This window comes from Tachyglossus aculeatus, chromosome 3 (assembly GCF_015852505.1).
Source record: "Tachyglossus aculeatus isolate mTacAcu1 chromosome 3, mTacAcu1.pri, whole genome shotgun sequence".
NCBI lineage: Eukaryota > Metazoa > Chordata > Mammalia > Monotremata > Tachyglossidae > Tachyglossus > Tachyglossus aculeatus.
The window spans coordinates 73,898,492-73,925,495 of record NC_052068.1 but is presented as its reverse complement, the minus strand read 5'-3'; the positions used below and the strand labels follow the sequence as shown (position 1 = coordinate 73,925,495).

At 40.9% G+C, this 27,004-nt stretch overlaps 1 protein-coding gene across 1 annotated transcript in view; it reads right to left on the bottom strand.

The window, feature by feature from the left end:
* Window positions 1-1,387: 1,387 nt before the first annotated feature.
* The window catches only part of NADK2 (NAD kinase 2, mitochondrial), a 57,265-nt gene continuing 31,648 nt past the window's right edge, over window positions 1,388-27,004 (bottom strand). Inside the window, exons 6-13 of the mRNA XM_038743410.1 lie at window positions 25,714-25,850; window positions 21,142-21,177; window positions 15,076-15,154; window positions 9,923-10,066; window positions 6,085-6,140; window positions 5,933-5,986; window positions 3,858-3,981; window positions 1,388-3,405 (exon numbers count right to left, since the gene is read on the bottom strand). Of these exons, the coding sequence (XP_038599338.1) occupies window positions 3,267-3,405; window positions 3,858-3,981; window positions 5,933-5,986; window positions 6,085-6,140; window positions 9,923-10,066; window positions 15,076-15,154; window positions 21,142-21,177; window positions 25,714-25,850 (769 nt within the window). The 3' untranslated portion in view covers window positions 1,388-3,266. The remainder of the gene's footprint in view (window positions 3,406-3,857; window positions 3,982-5,932; window positions 5,987-6,084; window positions 6,141-9,922; window positions 10,067-15,075; window positions 15,155-21,141; window positions 21,178-25,713; window positions 25,851-27,004) is intronic.

The window sequence follows — 27,004 nt, the reverse complement described above, 5'->3', positions numbered from 1 at the left end:
TCCCTATTTTACAAAGGAGGGAACTGAGGCACAGAGAAATGACTTGCCCAAGGTCACACAACAGACACGTGGTGGAGCCGGGATTAGAACCCATGACCTTCTGACTCCCAGAACTGTGCTCTAGCCACTCTGCCATCAGTGTGGAAAGGTGAGAAGGAAGGGTCAGGGTGAAAGGAAGCAGACTGGGCCACAAACCAAATTAATGCTGGATGAGGGCCCACATGGGATGAGTGGGCAGGAATCACATCTACCAACTCCACTGCATTTTCCCCAAGTGCTTAATACAGTGCTCTGCACACAGTACATGCTCCATAAATATCACTGATTCATTGATTTGTAGGAGGGATGGCAGTGGAAGATGAGCCAGGGAGAAAGCGGCATAAGAGGAGCAGGAATAAGCGTGCAGAGAATAGAAGGGATAACAGAGCAAACAAAAAGGGACAAGAGGAAAGGTGAGAGCTTTGCAATGAGACTGTAAACTCCTTGAGGGCAGGGTGTTCTGTGTTGCCCTCTTCCAAGTACCTCGCCAATGTCCCGCACACAGTAAGCACTCAATACATGCCACTGATTGACTGAAGAATGGCAGGAAAGAGGGCAAATGGGCTGAATGAGCGATGGGAAGACAGACATAACCCCCCAGTCTCCGCCCACCGCCCCAGATCCAGGGAGATGAGGAAACAGTCTAATCCAGTTTAAGCACTAGATAATGGAGAGGGGTGGAACTGACCAAAAAAAAAAATCTAAATATAAAACACATACACACACACCCCACTCTCTCCACCTCCACCTCCTGGAAAGGAACCAGAAACGAGGGGCCCCATTTAGGTCAAAGGAAACCAGTCACAGGAGAAGTTCAGGAAAACCATGCAGATCTATAGCCACCATTAACCCTGAGGAACTAGATATAGATGTTAAGGAGCTGCGGTGTAGGAACTGTCTGGAAATAATCCCAGCAGGTCAGCAAAAGAGAACACAAAACAATTCTCAACTAGGGATTTCAAATCCTTTCCCCAACCTCCCTGTCAGGCCCCACCCAAAGGAATGAGGAGACTCACCTAATAAGAGCCTGAACTTTGAGTGTTCAGTCCCAGACAAAATGCTCTGTTTAAATACAATTAGAAAGAATTCTCATTTTAGGGTCTGTCTTCCCTGCTATAGTGTCAGCTCTCTGAGGGCAGGGATCTGATCTACCAACTATTCTACTATTCTCTCCCAAGCAATTATAAAGTGCTCTACTCCGCTTAAGTGTTCAATAAACACTACTGACTGAAAGGAAGTGGGGACTGCAGGTGGAAGAGTTGAAACCTAGTTTTATCCCTGAACTTTGCACCCATTGAAACTTTCTTTTAAAACTGGTGATTCAGAAATATATACATAGAAGTCAATCAATGATGAAAAACCACAGATTTAGTTACTCTTGACACCACTTTCCTCCAAAAGAAGCACCCAGGTTGAAATGTTTAACATTTTAAAACACCTTTTCGATATGGTTTGTTATGCATTTTTGAAGACATTCAGCTCAAATGTATTTTAACAGATTCGGTATAACAATTATTCCATCCTGTCATGAGCAGTTCGGAATTTTTTGAGATTCTAAAAGTAGATGTGGAGGATTCTCCATCAAGAAGGCATCTCAAAAATACATGAAGATTTGGGAAGTTTTTCACAGTGGACTTAAGACATACATTAAAAAGAGGCTGTCTTGTATAGCAGAAGGTGAAATATATTCCTGCAATTGATCATTTTAAGTGCAAAATTGGCACAGCTATAGTGCTAACTTCACCACCATTTGAAGACACATATGGTTTCAACAAATCACACTTCTTCTGCAGTCAGACGTCTTAAAAAAAACACAAAGTCTCAAAAGCTCCAATGGCATACAAAAGAAAATGCAAAGCATCTCAAAACATATTTAATCCCCTTAATTCTGTGAACATTAAGTATCACAACTGAAGCTAACTTTCCTTAAAAAAAAAATCTTCAGCTGAAATGGAAATTTGGTGAAAAAATTATATCTGGGGATAAATTACAAGAAATTATTGCCTTGTGAATTTAGAATCAGTTCTCTTGTAGACTTATTTTTATATTTTCCTGCAACTCAGGATAGGGGAAGAAAAGAAGTCAAAGACACAAAATCGTCCTTACCACTAGCTTCTATGGGAAAACTGCAAAACTTTAGGTAAAGTCTTGATACATGTATATTGTTATAAGAAGATGGGGTATGCTTGGTTTATTTCTCAAGTTTTCTTCTACTTGATAAACCCTAGATTGAAATATAAACAGGCTTTGCCAAAAACTGAATAAAATAGTCTAATTTGCAGTTAACTTTAAAAACATTTAATTTCTGAAAAAAAAAAAAAACATTACCCAGGTTAAAATATAACATTTTCTTTGACCAGATAAAGTCTGTCTTGGAGCAATTAAGCATCAATGCTAGCATACAGATTTTCACAAACTCATTTCTGACCAAAAATGTGCCAAACCACCTGATTACAGATGTAGTTTAAGTGGAAGTATTCCTTCTAATAAAAGACAAGGACGGCCAGAAAAGAGATGCCTTGCCCACAGTAAGGATTGTTTTTTCGGGGGGAGAGGTGGGGAGGCAGATGAGGATCAGAGAAAGGAATGACAGAATTTCAATGTCCCAAAGAGCTGAAGAGGAAAAAAGGCTGATTCTCACCACCATGCTCTCTAAAATGTACACAGAAACTGGACAATCCTCAGGATGTTTAAAAAGATCCCATTTATCAGTTAATCAAATGGTGGGTTGTAGCAAAATTCCCAACCCTCATCACCAAAGTAACGGATCTTGGCATTCACACTGCTTATACAAAAATAATATGCATGATGGATAAGTGTATGTAGTTTAATAAATCAAAGAAAGCTGGGGCTGGGGTGGGATGGAGAGAAGAACACTCTGTATGGTTAATTCTTCAATCCTAAACTTTTTGCCATTTGAGTCTACCTCCCTAAATATAAGAAGGTATTGTGACTCTACGCTTTGTAGGCGAAACAGACACTTCACTGACACCAATTCCAAAATTTCCAGCTCACTCCAATCCACGTTTACTTGGATGATGACCTAACTTTCTTCAAAATTCTTTGCCACAGTTGGAAAAGAGAAGAGTGCTTTAAATCCCTGCCCTTTTCTGGTTCTTTTTCCCCAGAAAAGAACCTCAAGACCAAAAATCACGCGGCCCATTTCTGCAGGGAATATCTTTTCCTGTGGGGCTCGGCGTTTCCTAATGTGAGCCGAGTTAAGTCCTTCACTGTTCAAACAGCACAGTTCGTAGTTCATCTTCTCTATCAATCATTATCGAAGCAATTGCTCCATCATTAAACTCAAAAGAAGTTCCTCCATCAATAACCATACAGGCATCCCAACAACGAGAACGTACGCAAACCCTGTAAATGAAAAAAAAGAGTTACTGATAAGCACGTTGTAACTTTTATGGAAGCAATCCAATAATGCCATTTTGCTGGTCATTTATCTACCACTGAAGAAGACTCAAAGAAACTAACAGAAAGAGATGACCCGTAGCTGAATGGGAAGTTCATAACCAAAACTTCCACTAAATGGTCTACTTTCCAAATCCTGCAGTTTGTTTTTTTTTTAAAATAACATATCCACATATAGATTCATATCTCCTTGGGGCAGATAGAACAGAGATTTTTCTCCCTCTGATTTCCTTCTGACATAAGGTAACGCTCAGAAGCAATATTTTCTTCAACTTCTCATGTTTCTTAAATACTAGCTCTCCCATTGGCTTACACATGTGTAGGACTTCAAAATATTAAAACAAAATAGGCTTGATAGCAAGGAGGAATGAAAGGTGCCGACGTTTTACAAAGCTTACTTTGATGAGAAACAGCGCTGACGGCTACTTGAGAAAACACGATTTGCGATAGGTTCTCGAATGCTGAAAAGCATCTTTGGCTCTTCTGGACTATAGAGTAGAGAGTCATTGTACTCATTTGTTACTACAAACAGAAAAACGAAAAAAACAAACCGTTTCAGTTTAAGGACTTGAGTCTTTCCCAAGAAGCCTTTAAAAAACTGTCCTCCTAGTAAGATGTTTCATATTCCATGTTTGGTCAAACCAATATTCCATTTATCCACCAGCACCAAACAACGTTTGGTACGCTAGAGTGCACAAACATCCTTAATTTCCCTCCCTAATACATATCCCATACTGAGAAGCAGCATGGCCTAGTGGGTCGAGAACAGGCCTGGGAATTAGGAGGACAAGGGCTCCAATCCCAGCTCTGCCAGTTGCCTGCTGGGTGACCTTGAACGAGTCACTTCCCTTCCTCTGTGCCTCAGTCACCTCATCTGTAAAATGGGGATGACGACTGAGTCCCACGTGGGACATGGACTGTGCCCAACCTTGTATCTACCCCAGGACATACACAGTGCCTGGGACGTAGTAATAGTATAGTATGCTACAGCTTCCCATAGCATGCTCCCTGACGGAATGGAGTGCCGTCAATTAAGATTAAAATTCAAAGTAGTTCCAAGTAAATGTTTCAAAGCCATCGATAGCTCTCTCCCTTAAGAAGGCCTGTGCTGCTTTGTTAGATTTTATACAGTGTGGCCTAGTGGAAAGAGCACGAGCCCAGGAACCAGGGGACCTGGGTGCTAATCCCAGCTCTGCTACCGGCCCGCTGTGGGATTTTCAGCAAGGCACTTAACTCCTCCGGGCTTCGGTTTCCTCATCTCTAAAATAAGGATGGAATTCTTGTTCTTTCTCCTTTAGTTTGAGTGCCCAATGTGGGACAGGGACTACTGCCAAACTGTCTTGTATCTACCCTTCTAGACTGTGAGCCCGTTGTTGGATAGAGATTGTCTCTATCGGTTGCCAAATTGTACTTTCCAAGAGCTCAGGCACACAGTACGTGCTCTACAAATACGACCGAATAAATCTACCCCACCACTTAGTACAGTGTTTGGCACACAGTAAGTGCCTTTCCACCCTCTCCTCTGCGTCAACTATGCTATACACCCTTTTAGTACTTTGGTAATCACTCCAGTCCCACAGTGCTTAAGCAAATATTTTTATTCTTTACTATTCCCCCTATATGCAGTTTATTTTTATATGTTTCCCCCTGTAGGCCATGAATTCCAGGGATTTTGTTTACCAAGTCTGTTATAATGTATTTTCTAAGTGTTTAGTACAGTGTTCAGCAGTTCACACTCAAATACCATCAATTAATACCACTCCTATTTATCAAAAAATGGAAGAATTAACTTACTGAGACCGGCAATAATCACATGGCATACTTTAGTTAAAAACAACGGCAAATCTAAAGGTAGAGAATCATCCTGCCGCACATACAACCCAGAGATATGGTCTTGACCCCCTTGATAATCCGATGCATCATTTCAAGATGCCTAACAGACGAAGTTACGTTTTTTCCAATACCAGTTAAAATTCTGGGATTAAGAAGTCTTGCAGCAATTTTAAATAAACAGAACGGGTGAATTTATCAAAGTGGTTGATTCTTCACTAAACTGTAAATACCATTATCACTCAGCAAAATAAGCTTCTAATTTTGCAGCCTTCTGCAAAGATCCGTAACTCTACATAGGACAAGTCGTCATTTAATGTTGTGATGACATGCTTTGAACTGCTTTAACAAAACTGAACAAGTGTTCAGCATGCTCAGTGTAAAGAATTCCATATTTTTCTGAAGGTTTTAGGACCGATCCCAATTTATAAGTTTATGGAAACCACACCCCATATCACAGCTCAATGATACAGCCATTTTTTCAAGAAACATATGACTGAATGAGGGGGTATGCCTGGACTCAATCTTGATTAGTTACCAATTACCCACTTGTAAAAGCATAGCTAATCATGATGAGTCTATTTAAACTCAGGCCAGACAGATCTGTAGCAAAATAATTTAGTCCCCATTATTCATCACTAACCTTTCTCTATTAGCTCCCTGCTCAGAGGAATATTCAGATTCCCTTGGCGCTGAGCTGTTGAAAGAGGGAAGAGAAAAAAGGTATCTTCATTTGAAAGAACATTTTCTTTAATAAAGTTAGTATCAAGGGAGTCTATCACAACAGTTACTTACCAATAGTCAGAACATCTTCCACAGCCTGGGTGGCTACCCTGTTGATATTATACGACCTAAAAACAAAAGTACAGTATTTACTCTGGGGTTTTAGTTCAAGCTGAACATACTGAAAGCTCAGGAATGTTAACGTAAGATATAATGGAAGGCACATATGTTTTGTCTTCACAGCACCTCCTCGCCGCTGTCCGTGACAAACGTGTTTTATATGATTTTAACCATCTAAATACACAAATCTTTATATAAGGTTTATACGCTGATAATTAGGGGTTCACCTCTCCATGCCCGTAGCTTTCCATCTCGATGGAGAGGGTTAGTAGCAATAAAATGGCACAAGGCGAGCTACAAGATGGGAAAGAAGGCAGAAGCAAAGGGATTCATTCATTCATTCAATCGTATTTATTGAGCGCTTACTCTGTGCAGAGCACTGGACTAAACGCTTGGGATGTAACATTCAGTAACAGATAGAGATAATCCCTACAGGCTCACAGCCTGGAAAGGGGCAGACAGACATCAAAGCAAGTGGACAGGCATCAATCACATCAAAATAGATACATAGAAATTATAGCTATATACACATCATGAATAAAATAAAGTAATAAATATGTACAAATATACGTAAGTGCTGCGGGGAGGGGGTAAGGTAGAGGGAGGGAGTGGGGGTGATGGGGAGAGAAGGAGAGGAAAAAGGGGGGCTCAATCTGGGAAGGCCTCCTGGAGGAGGTGAGCTCTCAGTAGAGCTTTGAAGGGAGGAAGAGGGCTAGCTTGGCGGATGTGCAGAGGGAGGGCATTCCAGGCCAGGGGGAGGATGGAGGCCAGGGGTCGACGGCGGGACAGGTGAGAACGAGGCCCGGTGAGGAGGTTAGAGGCGGAGGAGCGGAGGGTGCAGGCTGGGCTGGAGAAGGAGAGAAGGGAGGTGAGGTAGGAGGGGGCGAGGTGATGGACAGCCTTGAAGCCGAGAGTGAGGAGTTTCTGCTTGATTCGAAGGTTGATAGGCAACCACTGGAGATTTTTGAGGAGGAGAGCGTCATGCCCCATAGAAAGACTAAATAGACTTCACAGTATTAACATTATTTCTTGGATGTACATCAAGGCGTAGCAATTAGACAGGCTCATCTTACATCTATAGTGTCCGTCCTTCGGAAATCACCTCTCCTCAAGAACCCTCCCCAATTAACTTCTCTTCCTCCCAGGTTAAATCAATCAGTGGTATTTACTAAGCACTTGTGACGTGCAGAGTCCTGTATTAAGTGCTTGGGAACAGTACAATTTAACAGAGTTGGTAGAGAAGGTCCCTGCCCATACAGAGCCACAGCTTAGAGGTTATACTTCCTCCAAAGCACCCCATTATGCCCTTCTGAACCAACTATTCTCCTGTGTACTCACTATTATTTGTAAGAATTTTTTAAATCTCAGCTCTCCCCCATTATAGGATTAGTTCCTTGTGAGCAGGAACCCTATCCCTCCTACTTAAGGAGAAGCAGCATGGCTCAGTGGAAAGAGCACGGGCTTTGGAGTCAGAGGTCATGGGTTCGAATCCCAGCTCTGCCAATTGTCAGCTGTGACTTTGGGCAAGTCACTTAATTTCTCTGTGCCACAGTTACCTCATCTGTAAAATGGGGATTAAGACTGTGAGCCCCCTGTAACCTCCCCAGCACTTAGAACAGTGCTTTGCACATAGTAAGTGCTTAATAAATGCCATTATTATTATTATTATTGTTACTACACACCTCTGAGGTCTTTCCCAAATACTTTGTTGAGTAACTCAAAGCCATTCAGGTGTGAGCTCTCCCAAAATTGCCCCCTCACCTTCCCTGCCTACATCCTCTTTTTCATCCTTCTCAACCAACTCGCAGGAGAGATTTCCCACCTGCTTTCAAAGTTGCCCTCCTCTGATTCCATCCCGTCTCTCTTTCTTTAAATACTTGTGCCCACCCTTCTCTGACTGGCCACCAATATCAACCATGTACTCCCTGCTTTCAAATACACTCGCCTCTCCCCCATCCTAAAAAACAACTTTCTGGACTCTACTGCATCATCAACTATCACCTTATTTCCCTTCTCCCACTCATTTCCAAATTCCTTGATAGGTTTGTATTCACCTGCCGCCTCTCCTCCAATTCTCTTCATGACCCCCTACAATTAAATTTCCTCCTTTCTCTCCACTGAGAAGGCTCTCTCCAAAGTCACCAATTTCCTCCTTGCTAAATCAACTCCTCATCCTTTCAGTGGCCTTCCACACTGTGGACCACTCCTCTCCTGGAGACACTATCTAGTCTTAGTTTTTCTGCAGTTTTCTCTCTGCCTGATTTTTTTCAGACTCTTTCACTATTCCCTCACTAGGCTGTAAGCTTCCGGAGGGCAGGGAACAGGTATACTAAAAGTGGATGCTCAATACATACCATAAACTACCACCATATTCATTTAAAATTTCTCCTCCCACAAGGCTCAAGCACTTGGTGAAATCTTTTGGTCGAAATGCATTTGGAGAAATGAATATTTTTACATAGTGTGAAGACAAAATTACTTGTCCTTGTCAAACTCAAAAATGGAAAGCTCCGCAAGGGAATTTAAGTTTACTTTGGCATGTCTTTCATACCAATGCTACTCCCCCTTGAATTGTGGGTCCTCTGTTACTTGTTCAGAAAGGAGTACTATGTTGGAAGTCGGATATTTTTTTGTTGCTTGGAAAAGTTTGCTAATTAAAGGTTCGCCTTTTGAGTTCATCAGCTTCATTTAAAACGGCAGGGAGATTCAGTTTATTCTGCTAACAAGTGAAAATTAAGATGACCAAAAGGACCCTAGGAGAATTCAAGCAGCTGTATTAAATGTACAACAACAGTATAAAATCCGAATTTTAAGTTAAATGTTAAGTACATTTGGATACTGGGTCAGGGGGTGTTAAATGTTAAGTACATTTGGATACTGGGTCGGGGGTGTCAATGATTTCAGAAATCAAGTTCCTTGGAGAAATGCATGAATACAGCAAGTTTCAACCCTAAATGACTGAAGAGATGCTTCAAACTATCTAACATCTTCACAAATAGTCTATTACATGCAGTATTAGCCCTCAAGGTAAAGATCAAAAGCTAAGATGTAAACGACTGTGTGGCAGTTGTAGTATAGTTATTGTTGCAAAACAGCCTAGACAACTGTGAATAACGGCTAAACTTCTGCAGACACCTCAGCCTCCGTGGACACAAGAGGAGCACAGTCCCCTTCTTAGACTGGAAGCCCCCCGAGGACAAGGAACATGTCTAATTCCCACCTGGGTACTCTCTCCCTGCAGTCAGTACACACTTAAATACTATCACTACTTCTTCATTGCAACTGTGGGGCTCTTTCTGCAACCCAGAACCTTCAGCCCCTGAATAAATCAGTCCTCGAGACTGTAAACTCCCTAAGGGCACATTCTTGTCTATTAATACCATTGTTCCGCCCCAAGTCCTTAGTAACAATAATAATAATAATAATAATAATAATAATAATAATGGTATTTGTTAAGCACTTACTATGTGCAAAGCACTGTTCTAAGCGCTGGGGGGATACAAGGTGATCAGGTTGTCCCACTCAGGGCTCAGTCTTAATCCCCATTTTACAGATGAGGGAACTGAGGCACAGAGAAGCTAAGTGACTTGCCCAAAGTCACACAGCTGACAATTGGCGGAGCCGGCATTTGAACCCCTGACCTCTGACTCCAAAGCCCGGGCTCTTTCCACTGAGGACACTGCTTCCCTATATTCCCAATATTCCCTTTTACTTCCCTAGTACAGTGCTCTACCCGGGTAAATCCTCAATACCACACTGACTAAGGTTTTTACCCCATTCGACAACTTACCAAGCTTTTGATCCTGTCCCAGTACACAAATTGAGTCCTGAACTCTTCTGCTTTTCCCAGGGACCGTCATCAACGGAGATCTCATAGTAGGAGGCCCTATGAAGTGAGAATGTAAAACTGGATTTGCAGGATTTATAGTTCACCCTGAATAAGACAGAACACAGCCTTCTATCAGGAGTGTTGAATGCCAAATGAACCAGTTAGCCAGAAACATATGGGACTCATTAAGCACAAATCTCATTATATTGAATTTTATGTGATTTGCGCGTGGGTTTCGGTAACTAGTCTTTTTTTTAAAAAAAAATGAGTCTTTCTTTAAAAGTGACCCAAGCTATTTCAGAAGTACCAAAAGTAAAATGTTGGGACATCAAGAAATAATATAACATATATGTAACATATTACAATATATTATATTAATATATAGTGTTTAGCACATAATATGTACTTTATAAATAGTACTACATATGAACAAGAATATTTAATTTTGTATCTTTAAAGTAGAGAAAATTTCTAGTAATATAAATTTCTGTTTCCTCATCTAATCCAGAGCGGTCTTTTTTCCTACAAGGGCCTCTTTGAACATCTTCCTTTCACTGTTGGGGTCAATTTTGATTTAAACTCTTCTTGGGTAACCAAAAGCAGACGTAAGCTCTATGGCTAATTTGACTTGAATCTTTTTAGATCATCAGTGTTTTTCACTTAACTACTCCTTAAAGAAATCCAGGGAGTAATCCTTCTCCAGCCTAAATTCTCGATTATTTGCCTATCCGAATATAAGATAGGTAAAACATCCGCTCTCAGTAACAGAAGTTCACTGCATATCGATATTCTCTTCTAAATATGTGAAAGGGGGAGGAACTTAAAATTTATACGTGATAATTCTCTGGCTTGGATTCAAGTTTGAAGAACAGAAAGGACAAGTGAAGCTCGGGCAAATCATTCAGCCTGGCTATGACTGAAGAGTCATGCTCAGTTCAGTACCCAGGATATAATCTGGCCTGAGACCATTTTCATTTTGAAACACAGTCATTCAACACAGGAAAGGAAAAGAAAACACTCAGTGAAAAAGCAGAAGGTAAATCAGCATGAGTCCCCTGGGTGAAGAGCAAACCAAATATGAGTCAAAACAAGTTCGCAACAATCAGTGACATTTTCAGCTGCAAGCTGATTGAGAGTCAACCTTCAGAATTTTAATTCCAGATAAGACTTAATTAGATGACAATAGCATCCCATGAGCAAGACTTCTAGCCTCGGACAAATGGGAAAGGATAACGAGATGGCATTAAGTTGCTACGCTTCTGCAGTGACTAATATTGCAAATAAAATCATGGAAATGCTTGTAATGGAGCAAGACAACTTGCTCGGGGCAGGAAATTCCACCTTCGGGCATCTAAAATAATGATGGCATTTGTTAAGCGCTTACTATGTGCAAAGCACTGTTCTAAGCACTGGAATTAGGATCTAGGCTCCTCCAAGCCTTAAATTCACAAACCTCAGGAGTTCAGAACCATACTCAGGCAAACAGGGCTGCTTTGAGGCAGCTAGGGCCACCGAAGGCCAAATTGGCCCAGTTAGACTTCAGGAGTTTTGAGGCTATTGCCCTATCTGCACCACAGTAATCCCACCTTTGGGATTTAAGAAAAAAAAACACAACAAAAAAACAACTACTTTATATCCTCAAAAATAAAAATAGTATACTATACATGATAACAGGCGATTTCTTTTGGGAGCAATGATATAAAAGACCGAAGGAGGAAAGGAGTGCCAACAAATGAGCCCGCTGCTGGGTAGGGACCGTCTCTATATGTTGCCAACCTGTACTTCCCAAGCGCTTAGTACAGTGCTCTGCACACAGTAAGTGCTCAATAAATACGACTGAATGAGTGAATGAAAGCATACCTGAAATTATTTTGGTCAAATACCTCGCTCTAGTCAGCTCAAGGGATAAAGAACAAAACACCACTTTAATTACAAATGGCCAAACGCTGTGCTGTCCCTAAGCCACTAGACAGGCCCAGGCTCTCCCACTTCAGAAACATTATTTGATGATAATTGTACTTGTTAACCACTTACTATGTGTCAAGCACTGAATCAGGCGATGGCGTATTTACGAGATAAACCGCCTGAACACAATCTCTGCCCTGCATGGGCTTACGGTCTATGGGAGGGCAGACACTGAAGCCCAATGATACAGATGAGGAAACAGTCACAAAAGTTAAGTGACTGGCCCAAGGTCAATCAGCAGACAACTGGAAAAGCCAGGATCAGACCCAAGTCCTCTGACTCCCAGGCGGTGCTCTTCGTTCATCTGAAGCAGTCACTACACTTTACGAAGCCTAAGCAGTGCAAATTATTGAGCGTGTATGTTTACTGTCTCAGTTCCTCTATCAAACAATACTCGGTTCTTTCAAAAAGCACGTTTTTCCCGACGTGTTTTGAACAAAATGCCGTTAGGGAATTAGGGAATGTTCTTTCAACAACACGTGTCTGCCCGGACCAAGTCAGATGCAGTGTTGGAAAAAGAAGTTGCATGCGTGAGAGTGATGGTGGTTAAGCTGTGCACCTTAACCTGGGGCTGACCAATGTTGCAGAAGAACTGAGTGTCTATGTTTCTTGAGGGTAGAAGTAGTGTCTATTCTTCAACAGGACATAAATGCATCTAGTATGAAGTCATATGGGTATACTACACTCTCCCAACTGTTTAGTGCAGTGCTCTGCAACCAATAAGTGCTCAATAAATATGACTAATCGATTGTTAGACAGGTACCATTTGTTCTAATGAATATTTACTGACCTTCTAGACTCAGCAGGCATTGATGAGACCGGCTTACATGGTTCATATATTAAACAGCAAATCCCGTATGCCCTTTCCCCATTTTCTACCTCCTTCCCTTCCCCACAGCACCTGTATATAAGCATATATGTTTGCACGTATTTATTACTCTATTTATTTATTTTACTTGTACATATCTATTCTATTTATTTTATTAATATGTTTGGTTTTGTTCTGTCTCCCCCTTCTAGACTGTGAGCCCACTGTTGGGTAGGGACCGTCTCTATGTGTTGCCAACTTGTACTTCCCAAGCGCTTAGTACAGTGCTCTGCACACAGTAAGCGCTCAATACATACGATTGATTGATTGATTAAAAGACTTGATCCAATTTTAAAAGCTGCTCTCAGTCCATTCACTTCTTATGTTTTTCTTATTTTATGAACTCAGGGGTAGTAAAGAACTGTGACAGCTTCTACCAGAGGAAATTTATCCTCCACTGCTTCTCATCTTCAATTTTCTCATTTCCCAAACTGCTAATAGCGGCTTTTCTTATTTAATAAAATTTCCTCAATGCTGCGGTGTTTCTTCTCAAACAGCCCTAGTGCCACTTAGGACCCTAATTTACAGTTGGAACTTTGAGTTCTATGTTCAGTGCATTGTTGGATCAAAAGGCTGAACCAAGCAGTGAGCTTTCAAAACTCACTGTTTCAACAATAAATTACAGGGGTGATATGGTCTGTTGTACAGTATTTGCTCATTAAATTGATGCACTGGATAATTATTCAGAAAAGCGGTTAACTGCTGGCTTTTGAAATACAGTTCTTAAGCCCTTAAATACCATTAAAATATTTTTAGTTTTGAAACTAAAAAAAAATACTACTAATAATTGCGGTATTCATTAAGCACCTATATGCCAAGTACTATGCTGGGATAGATACAAGAATCAGTATCAGATGGGACTCATAGCCTAAAAGGGAAGGAGTTATCCCCATTTTACAAGTGAGACAACTAGTCTATGTCATGGGCAGAGAATATGCTTGTTATTGTTATACTGTGCTCTCCCAAGCACTTAGTATAGTGCTCGGCACATAGTAAATGCTCAATAAATAACCACTGACTGACTGACTAGAGCACTGAGAAGTGAAGTGACTTGTCCAAGGTCACACAACAGGCAAGTGGCGGAGCTGGGGATGCAACTTGCCACTGGGCTACCCTTGCTTTTCAACAAATATTTTATAACATTTTATAAACATTGTAATCCAGAATACACATACAAAGTCATGGGAAAAGGACAGGAAAATTAAGCCCTTTGTTTTTTTTAACATAAAATCAATATAATTTTGAGTAACTGGCAGACACATTTTAAATAGTTTAATAGATACATCTTTTTATAAATTAGAAACAAAGAGGGCAACTGCTAATTTACCTTTGCTATATTCCTTAAGCAACTAAAATAGAGAGAAAAAAGAAAGAAAAAACCCCCACCAAACTTCTCAACAGTGTTTGGGTCTACAGATAAAAACTACACAGTCCTAACGATGGTAATGACATTGCTGTTGCTGATGATGATGAAGATGAAATAATCTTTTACAGAGCACGTTTATTTCTAAAAGCTCTTAGTTTGGAGGGTTAAAGACCTCACTGCATAGTTCTGAAGGGATGGATGTCTCATTAAACCATTTCACCATATTCCATGTTGTATCGAAACCACAACTCTTTAATTGGCCTACAGGTTATCAGCCAGTGAAAAGCTTGGCATAGGTCTAATATATTTAGTCCAAACAGGAATTTATAATGGTTGGCTCACTTAAAAATATCCCCAAATTTCACATAAAGTTGCATTAAGTATGGATTATTTCATATGAGTCTGGTAAAAAGTTTCTGGATACACCCCTTGGACCAGTTCTTTTGGGAAATCAAATCCAACAGTATCTGTGAGCTTACTAACTATGGAGACCATTATATAAAATATTTGCTTTGCGGAAACAAAAAATACATCCAAAATGAAGTCGCTTTTCAAATTATATTCTGTTAACTCCTGAGAAATACAGCTAGTGCACTATACTTCAGCAATTCCCAGGAAGTACTCTGGGACCTTGCTACTTGATGTTCCCAGAGTCTAAAAATCCCTGAATTAAATAGGGAACTAAGATTAGGCTCTCGTAAGAATACAGAGGAAGAGGAGACTGAATAACACTCTTAAATGATTAGCCCATGACCAACCACTTGGAGTGAATGCTCAAAAAACAACATCCATTCACAGATTAAAGTCATTTTCTATATAAAAAACATAACCAAATTGTGAAAACTCAACTTCCAAATAACAATAAAACAAAGTTATGCTAAATTACTAAACTTAAGAGCAGAAGTTTTAATATACCTGGATGACAGACTCTCCCCAATGAAGACTTCATTTAATGCTCGCACTGGTAAAAGCTGTGGCCCCGAAATCTCAGACTCTGTGGGTAATGAAATATAAGTGGCTATAATATGAAATTTATTATGACACATGAATGTTTCAAAGGAAGAGGGAAATTGTTGTGATCTCATTGTAAGATATGTCTATCTTGTTTGAAATCTCAGCATCTTTGCAACAAACAATATACATTTCCCCTATTTAGTCAATATTCAAAATCTCTCCCTTTAAATTCCCTTTATTCATTCAATCGTATTTATTGAGCGCTTACTCTGTGCAGAGCACTGTATCACTTTAACATCCGCGGGGAAGTTTTTTTTCCTATCTCTAGACTTCTGATCAACACTGTCTCAATCCTCTAGGAATCCAGTACTTGAAATGGACTAAAACGTCAGTTTTCTGTCACAGAATGGCAAATCACATCCAAAGCTAACTTTTTTCTGCAAAGTATACAATTGAAGAAAACGCCCACTTTCGCCAATATTAGTCAACACCTACAGTTTTAGTGGTACAGATCTGCAGATTCTATAATAACATCAAAAAAACACGGCCATCCCCAGACTAAGCAAAAAGATTTCAAAAATTCTGCCAAAAGCAATTACGTATCTGGTGCAAATTCACGGGCCGTGTTCCTTTCATTCATTCATTCAATCGTATTTATTGAGCGCTTACTGTGTGCAGTGACTGATAATTACAGAATAAGCCATGACTTAGGAAAATGGGACAGGTCAATTAATTATCTTGACTGGTTTCTTAAACCTGCGTGTTGACAGATCAACAAAGTGGTTTCAGGAGCAGCTCTCCCCCAGGATTGTCTAGGCTGTAAATTAATCAACTGTACCCCCTTGGATCTACACAGGGTTTGATTACACGAATGAACCACTTGGAGGGAGGGGGGAAGGGGCACATAAACACAATCCTAAATCCACTCGCTTTAAAAGACATTCAATCATTGTTCTTCCTGCTACTTATTTACACTCTTCTCCCACTATACCCATTGCACTCTTTGTTCCACTGAAGCCAACTACTCACTGCATCTCATTCTCATTTCCCACCACAAAGCTCTGGCTCCACCACACCTGGAACCCCCTCCCTGTTCATATCCACCAAACTTCAGCTCTCTTCATCTTTAAAGCCCTTCTGAAAAAGAAAAAAAAAACCCATCTCCCTCCGGAGGCCTTCCCTGATTAATCTCTCATCTCCCCACATACATCCACTTCCATGTCATCTAAGCAAGTGGGTACTAGCTACATTTCTGCTCTATTGCTTCCTTCTACCTGTAATTTATTTCAATGTAGTATCCTCCACTAGACTGTAAAATCCTTGAGAGATGGAGTAATATCTGTTAACTGTCTCCCCCTTCTAGATTGTGAGCCCACTGTTGGGTAGGGACCGTCTCTGTATGTTGACAACTTGTACCTCCTAAGCGCTTAGTACAGCGCTCTGCACACAGTAAGCGCTCAATGAATACGACTGAATGAATGAATGAACTGTATTGAACTCTCCTGAGTGATTAGCACAGTACTCTGCACAGAATAACTGGTCAATAAATACTGATTGAAAACAACCAAATACGTCGATCATTTGCAGTTGCAAAAAATAACTATTTAATAAAAAGTCATTATATAAATGACTATCTCTTGAAGCCATATAGTTCCAGGGCACTATTAATAAAGTCTACCCCAAGAACTGGTACTGGTCTCATCTGAGATTAAGAGAAAGTTTGAGCCACCATTCCAATAAGGGCAGAATAGTTCCTAGCACCCAACTCACGGCCAGCACTTGGGCGAGGTACATACGCAGCCGTGGCCCTCAGACTGGGTGGCATCTAGCACTCCTCCGTCCCCTGCACGTGTTCCCTGCATTCCCACTGAGATCCTAAAATAAACAGCTTGGATAGGAGCTCTCAAAAACTGCTCAAACTTAAATCGGGTCCAGGTTACATCTTTGGAGCCTGCCCCAGGAATCCAGACTTCAATACACCATCATGGTTGGTAGAGTGCATTTCAGGTTCCAGTCAGCTTGGCGATGTGGCATAGGGGAGGGTAAAACCACTGAAGTCCACACATATCAGCTGCCAATCAGTTTCAAACAGAAACACCTTAAATTGTCTTTAAAGCACTCAATCAGCTTGCTCCCCTCCAACCTCATTTAATAATTATTTAATAAATAATTAATATTAAATAATTAATATTTAATAAATAAACCTTATTTAATATCCAGCACTTAGAACAGTGCTTTGCACATAGTAAGCACTTAATAAATGCCATCATTATTATTATATTTCACTGATCTCTAACTACAACCCAAATTATACACTCCCTTCCTCGAGGGCCAGTTTATTCAGTATTTATTTATTCTATCTAGCCTCTGACCCCTTTCCAACGTCCTCCCCCAACCTGAAACTCCTTCCTCCTCCATGTATGCCAGACCACCACTCTTCAAAGTCACATCTCCTTCGAGAGGCCTTCCCCAATTAAATCCTCCTTTGCCCAGTTTCCTCTCCCTTCTATGTTGTTTGTGCAGTTGGATCTGGGACCTTTGGACATTTTGATATTCACTCCGCCATCAACCTCACAGCACTTACATACATATCTGTAATTTATTTAAATACCTGTATCCCCCTCTAGACTGCAAGTAGGCAGGGAATGTGTCTGCCAACTCTGTTGTATTGTACTCTCCCAAGCACTTTGTACAGTGCTCTGAATGCAGGATGCGCTTAATAAATGTAATTGATTGATTCATAAACCCAACTAAGCATTTGCCAGGCTCAGTTGGCAACTGAAATCAGGTTTGGTCTGCACCTGTCATTATGAAGCGGGAGGAACTCATTCCGATTTGTATTTATTTTTCAAGCTACCTTGATGTTCACCTGGGGAACTAACATATGGAGTCCAAAATTCTATTTGGCGGCTATTTTTAAGACATATGTTGCTGAAACAAATCCATTCACATCTCATATTGGGATTGTATTTATACCTTAATTGGGGAATAAGAATAATTTCCATTTAAATTGTTTCTCTATTTCATCCATGTTTTTAAGCCAACAATATCAACTGTTGGGCTCAGTAATATTACCGTACCGAGGTAGAACATGAAAGCACAGAACTGAAGTCTAGAACTGACCATTCCACCTGCAAGTTACATTCTAGAACTTATGGTCTCTCTATAAACTGAATTCTTCTGATATAAATTCATATTCTAAAATGTCAGTGACTCTGAAACATCAGACATATTGTTTAATAATAATAACTGTGGCATTTGTTAAGTGCTTACCATGTGCCAAGCACTGAATTAAGATACAAGATAATCCCACATAGGGCTCACAATCAAAGTAGGAGGGAGAATAGGTAGTGAATCCCCATTCTGTAGATGATGGGATTGAGGCACAGAGAAGAAAAGTGACTTGCCCAAGGTCCCACAGCACGTAAGTGGGAGAGCCAGGATTAGAACACATGTCTTCTAACTCCCAGGCCCATTCTCCTTCCACTAGGCCATGCTGCTTCTGTGTGTAGCCTGGCAAAACATACACTGATGCATTTTATAATCTGAATTTAGGATGGTTAAATCTGGAGAATTTCATGCGGGAGAGGACAAACCCTCAATGTAAATTTGTATGTGGAAAGCTAGGAGTTGTCTTTTTAAACACAGCTGCAACACTCCATCGATAGTTGATCAAAAGAAACACATTCACCCATAACTCTGCCTGGCATGTTGTTTGATACTCTTATGTCAACATGCCAAAACATACTTTAAATCAATCTCGATGAATGAAATAACTGAAGCTCAGTCTGTATGGAAATGAAGCCTTTCTTCCTCCTCTCTCAAACTATTTTCTTTCTTCTCTTCCTTTTGTCCTTCCCTTCCTTGCCCTGCTACAAGTGAAATCCTACTTTGGGTCAATCTCCTCACCTGGAAGGGCTGTAGCATCTTCCAAGTGCCTGTTCAGTTCATCATCATCAATCGTATGTATTGAGCGCTTACGGTGTGCAGAGCACTGTACTAAGTGCTTGGGAAGTACAAGTTGGCAACACAGTTCCTCCTACATCTGAGGGAACCCTCGGTGACGGTGATTAGAGGTAAGAAAGGAGATTTCAAGGCAGCTGTAAGCCCCCACCCGCTACATTCCAGGCAGCTGCAGGTTCCTCTACGAGCCCCCTGTTGCTAAGCAAATCCTTTAGGGCAGGGGTTGGTAACCTACACATGGCTTATCCGGCTCTTCTTGGAAGCAAATACGGCTTAAGGGCCTAAGCGTCCATTTGGTGGGGGCCTTCCTTCACCATGGACCTGCCATCACTAGCTTCCCCCTCCACAATGTTTGGGGAGGAGCACCTGGCCCTCCCAGCCCGAGCCAGAGAAAGACTGAAGTGGTGTTAGATGGCGGCTCCATTTACTGCCTTCCGCGGGCAGGACGTAGACCCATCCAGCGGGGTTCTTACTGTGTCCTCCTTCGACACGTTTCCCCCTCCCTACCCCCAACATCTTCGAGGGTGCTCAGCCCTCTTCCCAACCCATCTTGCCTGACCCAACTACGCACAGCTGGTGGCAGCAGCAGGTACGTGGGGGGGACTCAATCCATCAGTGGTATTTTTTGAGCGCTCACCGAGTGCAGAACACTGTACCGGGGACTGTATTAAACCCCGTGGGTGCAATGCCCGTGCCGGGTACCGCACGCCTTGACAACAGCAGGGGACAGACTGCAAATTGGGGGGGGGTGGGGGGCGGCAGATGCAGCACTCAGGGGCGCTGGAGAAGAGGAAGGGCTCCTGCTCCCTACAACGCTTTCCCTTCCAGCTGATGGTCTGAGCCTCTCCCTTCCTAATTATACTACAAATAACAATGGTATTTGTTATGTGCTTAGTGTGTGTCAAGCACTGTTCTAAGTGCTGGGGTAGAGACGGACTAATCAGGCTGGACACAGTCCCTCCCCTACATGGGGCTGCCAGTCTTAATCCCTATTTGACAGATGAGAAAACTGAGGCACAGAGAAATTCAGTGATTTCCTCAAGGTCACACAGCAGACAAGGTTCAGAGCCGGGATTAGAACCCAGGCCCTTCTGATTCCCAGGCCAGTGCTCTATCCACCAGGCCATGCTGCTTCCTAAGCACCAACAAAAACCAGCAAAGTAAAGTATTTGACTTAAATAACGGAGTAAGCTAGATTCATGTATTTAATTTGTATAATTGCATCCTTCCGCACAGCTGCTGAAAGGTTTCATTTTGTTTGGCTCTTCTGCTCAAAAAGGTTGCCAACCTCTGCCTTAGGAGATACCGAAGAAGGCACGGTAAGTGAAAGGGTAAACACAAGCAAAATGACGGCTATGAAAAGAAATGCGAATTTACTTTTGTTCCCCACCGAGAAATAACCAGCTTCTGCCTTGCAGACTTACAACATCTAAAAGTAACTCTTAGCTTATGGCACTTGGGGACAAATTATAAATTTAATATATTCAAAACACACAAGCCCCATTCAAATGACTCAGGGCTTAGGGAATAATAAATTGCATTCCAGACTGCCACTAATGTCCTGTGATTGAGAACGGAAAGAGAGGGGAAAAAAAAAAAACATATAAATCGCTTACTGTTTCCAATTCAAGATTAATGTGCATTTAAAGCTCTTGCATATCTTATATGCATGTCCCCTTTTTCGTTCAGTTTGTAATTTGGTGTCTAGCTCCCCAACTAGGATGAAAGCTCCTTGAGGGCAAAGATCATGTCTATTTATTGCATTTTACTTATGTGTGTTCTGCATACAGTAGAGGGACAATAAATACTACTGATCAGCTGCAAATACTATTGCAAAATGAAGGACTACATCCAAAGCACACACATATTTATGATCTAATCAGCAGCTATATATTACAATTCAAAACACAAACTAGCTAAAAGCTTGTCTTTCTTGAGCATCATTAATATAAAGCTCAAGTATTTTCAAACAAAGATTCAAGTGTTGAAGTGTCACTTTTAAATACTTGAATCTTTGTCTTGAAGTTTGCCATAATTTTTAAGTCATCAGAATTCTAAGCTTACCTGATGATGACCCTGTCTTCAAGTCTTCCATTTTTGCTTTAATGGGACATGAAAAATATTGAATCAATGCGAATTTCATATCAAAAAGTGTTCGAGAGGCTGACTTGCTTAACTTATTAAATTATAAATTGTTCTGACTACTTCCATATTCTACGGTACTGAGCTGTCCAACATGGGGTTATACCCAGTAAAGAGATGTAAGAAATTTACCATGCCATACAAATATTTCATTAACCCGCTCTTCCTCCTGGGGGGAGATCGATGCTTCTGCCATGCCAGGCATACATTCTTATACACTCTGAGCAGCAAGTAGGTGAGTGATTATTTCAGAGCTGGATTTCCATACATGAATCAGAAAAGGTGATTATAGAGCAATAATTGTATCATTAATTAAAAAATATTTGGTGGTTTGTGATGACATTCAACAGGATGATTATTTCCCTTCCCTTTTATCCCATTTTGGGCTTAAGATAGCACTCTAAAACAGCTTTTACACGAGCAAAACCAAAACTGGGACGTAGAATTGGGGAGGGAATGAATGATATAATTCCCCAAAACATAGAGGAGGGATTATCACCTCCAAGTTACTATTTTTAACAACATGGAAACCCTAAAGGGCACTCTTGCTACTTCTACCCTCACCTGCCCACTTCTAGTAGGTATTCCTATGGGCAGAACACCCTGGGACATGTCCCAGGGCTCCAACAATGTATTTCTATGAATTCTTAGGTGCCACACACCTATCATCTCGTGAGTGACATTTTGAAATGGGTTTCCTACAAGAACACCGCCCAAAGAGCTCAAATGTCAGAGGGATCATTTGGCTCGGCTTTCTCACACAGTTTCCCAATGTGAAAGTGCCCCTTATTGGCAAAATCAGCTTTCCAGTCTCACATCCCTCCCGACCCCCTTCTCCCATGAGGGGATGGCAGGGTAGGGGTCACCTAACGCAATACTGGAGTATATTCTCCAGTGAAAGACAGCTCAGCACCGGCATATACATCTAAAAATTGCCTATAAATATAGGCACGTTTTGAGATTTAGTATCCGAGCAAGCCATTCAGTTATAATAAAACAATTTATGCTCCAATCCTATTTTGCATACAAGTGTACCATAAACAAACAGAAAAAGCAAAATGAATTTACAGGAACTGCACTTGCACCTAAACTGTGGTGGTAAAATAAGGCCCAGAAGTGGTTAAATCTATGGCCATAAATTTTGAAAAACAAACAAAATGAAAATAAGAATGTCTTTCCATAATACTGAAAGCGTTCATTTTCAATTTCTAGCCTTAAATTTAGAGGATTATCAATAAATGTATTTGATGAAAAATGACATAACCTTCAAGACTATCATGAAATTTTCACTTCCAACTGATCCACAGTTGGATTGTTGTGGTTTAAAGTGCCAATTAATATTTTAGATGTCTAGAATTCAACTGGCCAGGTTTTTCTCCACAATCAGCCTCTGATCCTTTTCATTCATTCAATAGTGTATGATCTCTGTATCAAGTCCCTGAGGCACTGGCAGGGGTTTACTCTGAGTTGCAAATTTTCCCCAAGGAATCCTTGGCCCCAGGCCATTTTCCAGAATGCCAGGGCCCTGGTGACTCCCTTTCCTAGGTTCTGGATAGGGCAGGAGGTGGGCCATTCCTCAATCCAAAGTAGCCTTCATGTTCTGTAAGGAGAGAGGACCAACAAGGAAATGCAGATTCCTGTTCCCTTTGCTTGGATGGTGGCTGGATCCTCTCTAATACCGACCTACTGTGGACATGGAAAAGGGACCCCAAGGGTCACGCTATTTCAGGATTAAAGGAGCATTACGATTCTCTGCTTAAGCATATAGCTTTGAGTAAAAGGACATATTAAAACTATTTCAGAGAAATGGATAGAACACAAACAATCTCTTTGATATTAAATTAGCCACAATTCCTCAAGTCCTTATTTGGAGCAGTAGTGGTGATGGTTAGGGGAGAGGGGGAACCTTTATCTTTATTCAGGGAAGAATTTAAGTGGTTGTACTGAACTGGAATGACCTTTCACCTTTAATGTAAACAATATTTTTGAGTTCTACATTTTCTTAAAAGAACTAAATTCTTGTTATTGAGGAGACACAGCCAAGACACTATAATTGCAATCCAATCCAAAGCAAATAGTCTGTGACGAAACTGCAAATCACATTACATTAGTGTTACTCCTTCCATGTCTGAATTAATGAGTGCTAAAATTTTCAAATGTTAAAGTATCATCAATGGAAACAATATCTGGTAAGTGAGATTTTCAAATTCCAGGCATTAACTTATTTTAGTTCAGATTCAGAATAAGCAGCCAAATTATGGTTTAGTTTTATTAGTGACCGAAGCTCAGTTCGAGGCTACCCTTGTCATGCACTGGTTCTTCCCTTAGACTTCTACTGTCTCCTTGCTAGAATTTCTGCTTCTCTCCTCTCAGGAATATTCAAGGTGCTTCCTACTCTATCATTATGACCACTGCATTTCCCCTTTTGATAAATTCCTCAAAGGTAATGGAACCTATCATTTTGAAACCATGATACCCTAAAGGTGATAGGGAAATACATATATATGACATAGTACCCTGTCAATGAAATTTGGAGAATATAACTAGTGCTTCCCAAAAAGGACTCGGTTATTTTACTGATACGACCAATGCTCAATTTTCTATACAATTAGAGAGAGCCAAAAACCAAAAACACCCCCCAAAAAAAATTCAAATCTACCTATTTCATTGATGCCAACATTCTCACGCCCCTCTTTAACAGCTTTGTTTGGCTGGAGAATGGGCAGCTCCCACCTCCTCCCATTCATTGCCATTTCCCAAAAGATTCTAGGAAATGCAGTCCTTTGGGACATTGCAAAATGTAGTTTTCCCAAGAGAGAGAGTTTATAGGAATAAGTTTCCCATTCTTAACAAAAGGAGACTTAAGGCTAATTTTTTTTAAGTGGTCCTGGGTATTTCCCCAACCAGGCTCTGAGAAATTGAGAGGTGATTGTAATCAACTCCTGCTACTTCTCGCAACTACTCTTTGTCCCCTTTAAGGGGCTTCAGCCTCTTTTTGAAACTACAGTCTTACAGCATCAAGATTTCCCTGAAACTACCTATGTACTCCCCACCCCTTATCTAGGCCCCCTCCCAGGCCCAAGCCCCCCAAAACTAAGTAATCATCACCAGCTCTAGCACTGCTGCTCTTTCTGAAGACTCGCTGTGGGCAGCGACTGGGTCTACCAACTTCTGTTGTATTTTACTCTCCCAAGCGCTTAGTACAGTACTATGTACACAGTAAGCACTCAATAAATACCATTAAGACCTCAGAGCTCCCATTACATGTCGTGATATCTAAATCTCCTCCAATGCGGTGAAGTGTCTCTAAGACTCAAATACTCTGACAGTCTCCGCCCTGCTGTATTTTCAGCCACAAGGAGTATGTGACATCAACTCACTAATTAATAGGTTAGTAACTAGGGGAAAACCCCATTTGTTTTCCACTGTAATAGCAGCACGTGGAACTTCCGCACCGACCTGACAGGAGGGTGGACAAAGGGTTTTCTTGTTTCTTTTAAACTTTTTGTCAAGAGGGAATTTTTTTGTCTCTGCACTTGAAACCACGATTACTTTTACTAGTAGGACTCCCCTTGTCCAAATTCTCATGATTTGGAATAATTCACAGTCCCCACTCTATCTGCATAATTGAAGTTTCAAAAATGTACACTACAAAAAAAAATAATATTTGTTGTCTGTCTCCCCCTTCTCGACTGCGAGCCTGTTGTTGGGTAGGGACTGTCTCTACACGCTGCCAACTTGTACTTCCCAAGCGCGTAGTACAGTGCTCTGCACACAGTAAGCGCTCAATAAATACGATTGAATGAATGAATTGATATGCTTTTTCAAGGCAGATAGTTAAAAAAACTGCACCCCATAATTCTGTAAAGATTACGTCCCTTCGGATTCTCATAATTATAGACTGTTAACCCATGCTCAATTTACTAACCGGTACCAATTACTCTGAGTCTTTCATAAAAGTGCACTGAAAGTTCCTTTTCTCCACGCAAAGTGAATCAACAGACACTCTTAACAATGTTTTCAGGTAAAGGTTCTCTGATAAACAGAGATCTGAAACTCTTCAGGTACTATTTGTTTTTACAAAGTCTCTGCAGCTTGGTCTCGTCTCCCTGCTTCCTCACTCCCTGAGTAACCAAGTTCACTCAAATGGAACTTAAGACTTCTTCGCCACAAGTCCTTTCCTATAGAATATATTTTAAAAGCTCTCTTTCTAGTTCGACATTTCAAATTAATACGTTTTACCTTATGGCGTTCAAGGGCCTCTTACCTTAAAAATTCTACCACTACACAGAATTGTAAGGCATTTGGGGACGCATTTTATGTCCTCAAAAGGGCATTAAATGCAACCAGAGGAAAGCATGTGAAGGAAAAAAAATCTAAGAGTAACAATAAGGCACGAGTTACTAAAAATAAAAAGTTATACACTCAGATGTTAGTCCAGGCCACCAGAAGTGAATGACTGTTGGCCAGCATTGCTGGCTTCCATTAACCTACTTTTATCCTGGATTCTTGCATTGTTGAGGGCTCTGCTGTGTTGATCCAGGCTCAGCTGCTGTTCATGTAGATCTACGGGGACTGTGTTTATGCCAGTCCCTTCAAGGTACATCCTGATTCGCTGCCTCCAAAGCCACCTTAGAGAAGGGGGGGAAAAAAAAAAGACCTGTTCAAAACGGAAGAAATAAGCACACGTAAGAGATTATGCATTAAAAAATACAATCAGTTCTGCCAGAATGCATCTTTTTTTTGCTTTGCATTATGGCTAGAGCATCAATCAATCAGTGGCATCTTTTGAGCGATTCCTGTGTGCAGAGCGCTGTACTAAGAGCTTGGAGAGAACAATGCAACAGAGTTGGTAGAGACATTTTCTACCCACAATGTGCTTAAAGTCTACAGGGTCATTAGGGAATATTCTGTTTATTTTGTTAATGATGTGCATCTAGCTTTATTTTTATTTATTCTGGTGACTTTACACCTGTCCACATGTTTTGTTTTGTTGTCTGTCTCCCCCTTCTAGACTGTGAGCCCGTTGTTGGGTAGGGACCATCTCTGTATGTTGCCAACTTGTACTTCCCAGGCGGTTAGTACAGTGCTCTGCACACAGCAAGCGCTCAATAAATATGATTGAATGAATGAATGAATGAATATTCATCCTCCAGAGTCAGGACTCTGCTTAACAAATAGTGCTTAACAAATAGTATATTTAAAAAAAAGTGTGAGTGTTTGGCTATGACCTCTTCATATGTCATATATTTCCCAATCAATACTTTGCACTCAGTAAGCGCTCAATAAATACAACTGAATGAGTGAATGAATTAATTTATTGGGTGCATACCATGCACGGACTACTGTACTAAACGCTCTGGCTCCCCCCCCTCAGCACTTTTCCATTAGCTGCCACCCAAAGCGCTTCTGTACATATTGATTTACAAACTCCACTATTTAAGCACTCACTCATCCACACAGCCACCATTCCTAGCCTATCCATAATTTGCTTTGTGTCTGAGGGCAGGGAGTGTTTTTTTCCCCCTCACTGTACTGTAAATATTCTCCCAAGAATTTAATACACTGCTCTGCATACAGTAGATACTCTAACATTAATGATCAGTCCATAAGGGCGCTGCAGTGCTGGAAAAAAGTTTGTGTACACGTGTGCAACATTCAAATAATAATAATAATGATGATGGTATTTGTTAAGCGCTTACTACGTGCAAAGCACTGTTCTAAGCGCCGGGGGAATACAAGGTGAACAGGTTGTCTCACATGGGGCTCACAGTCTTAATCCCCA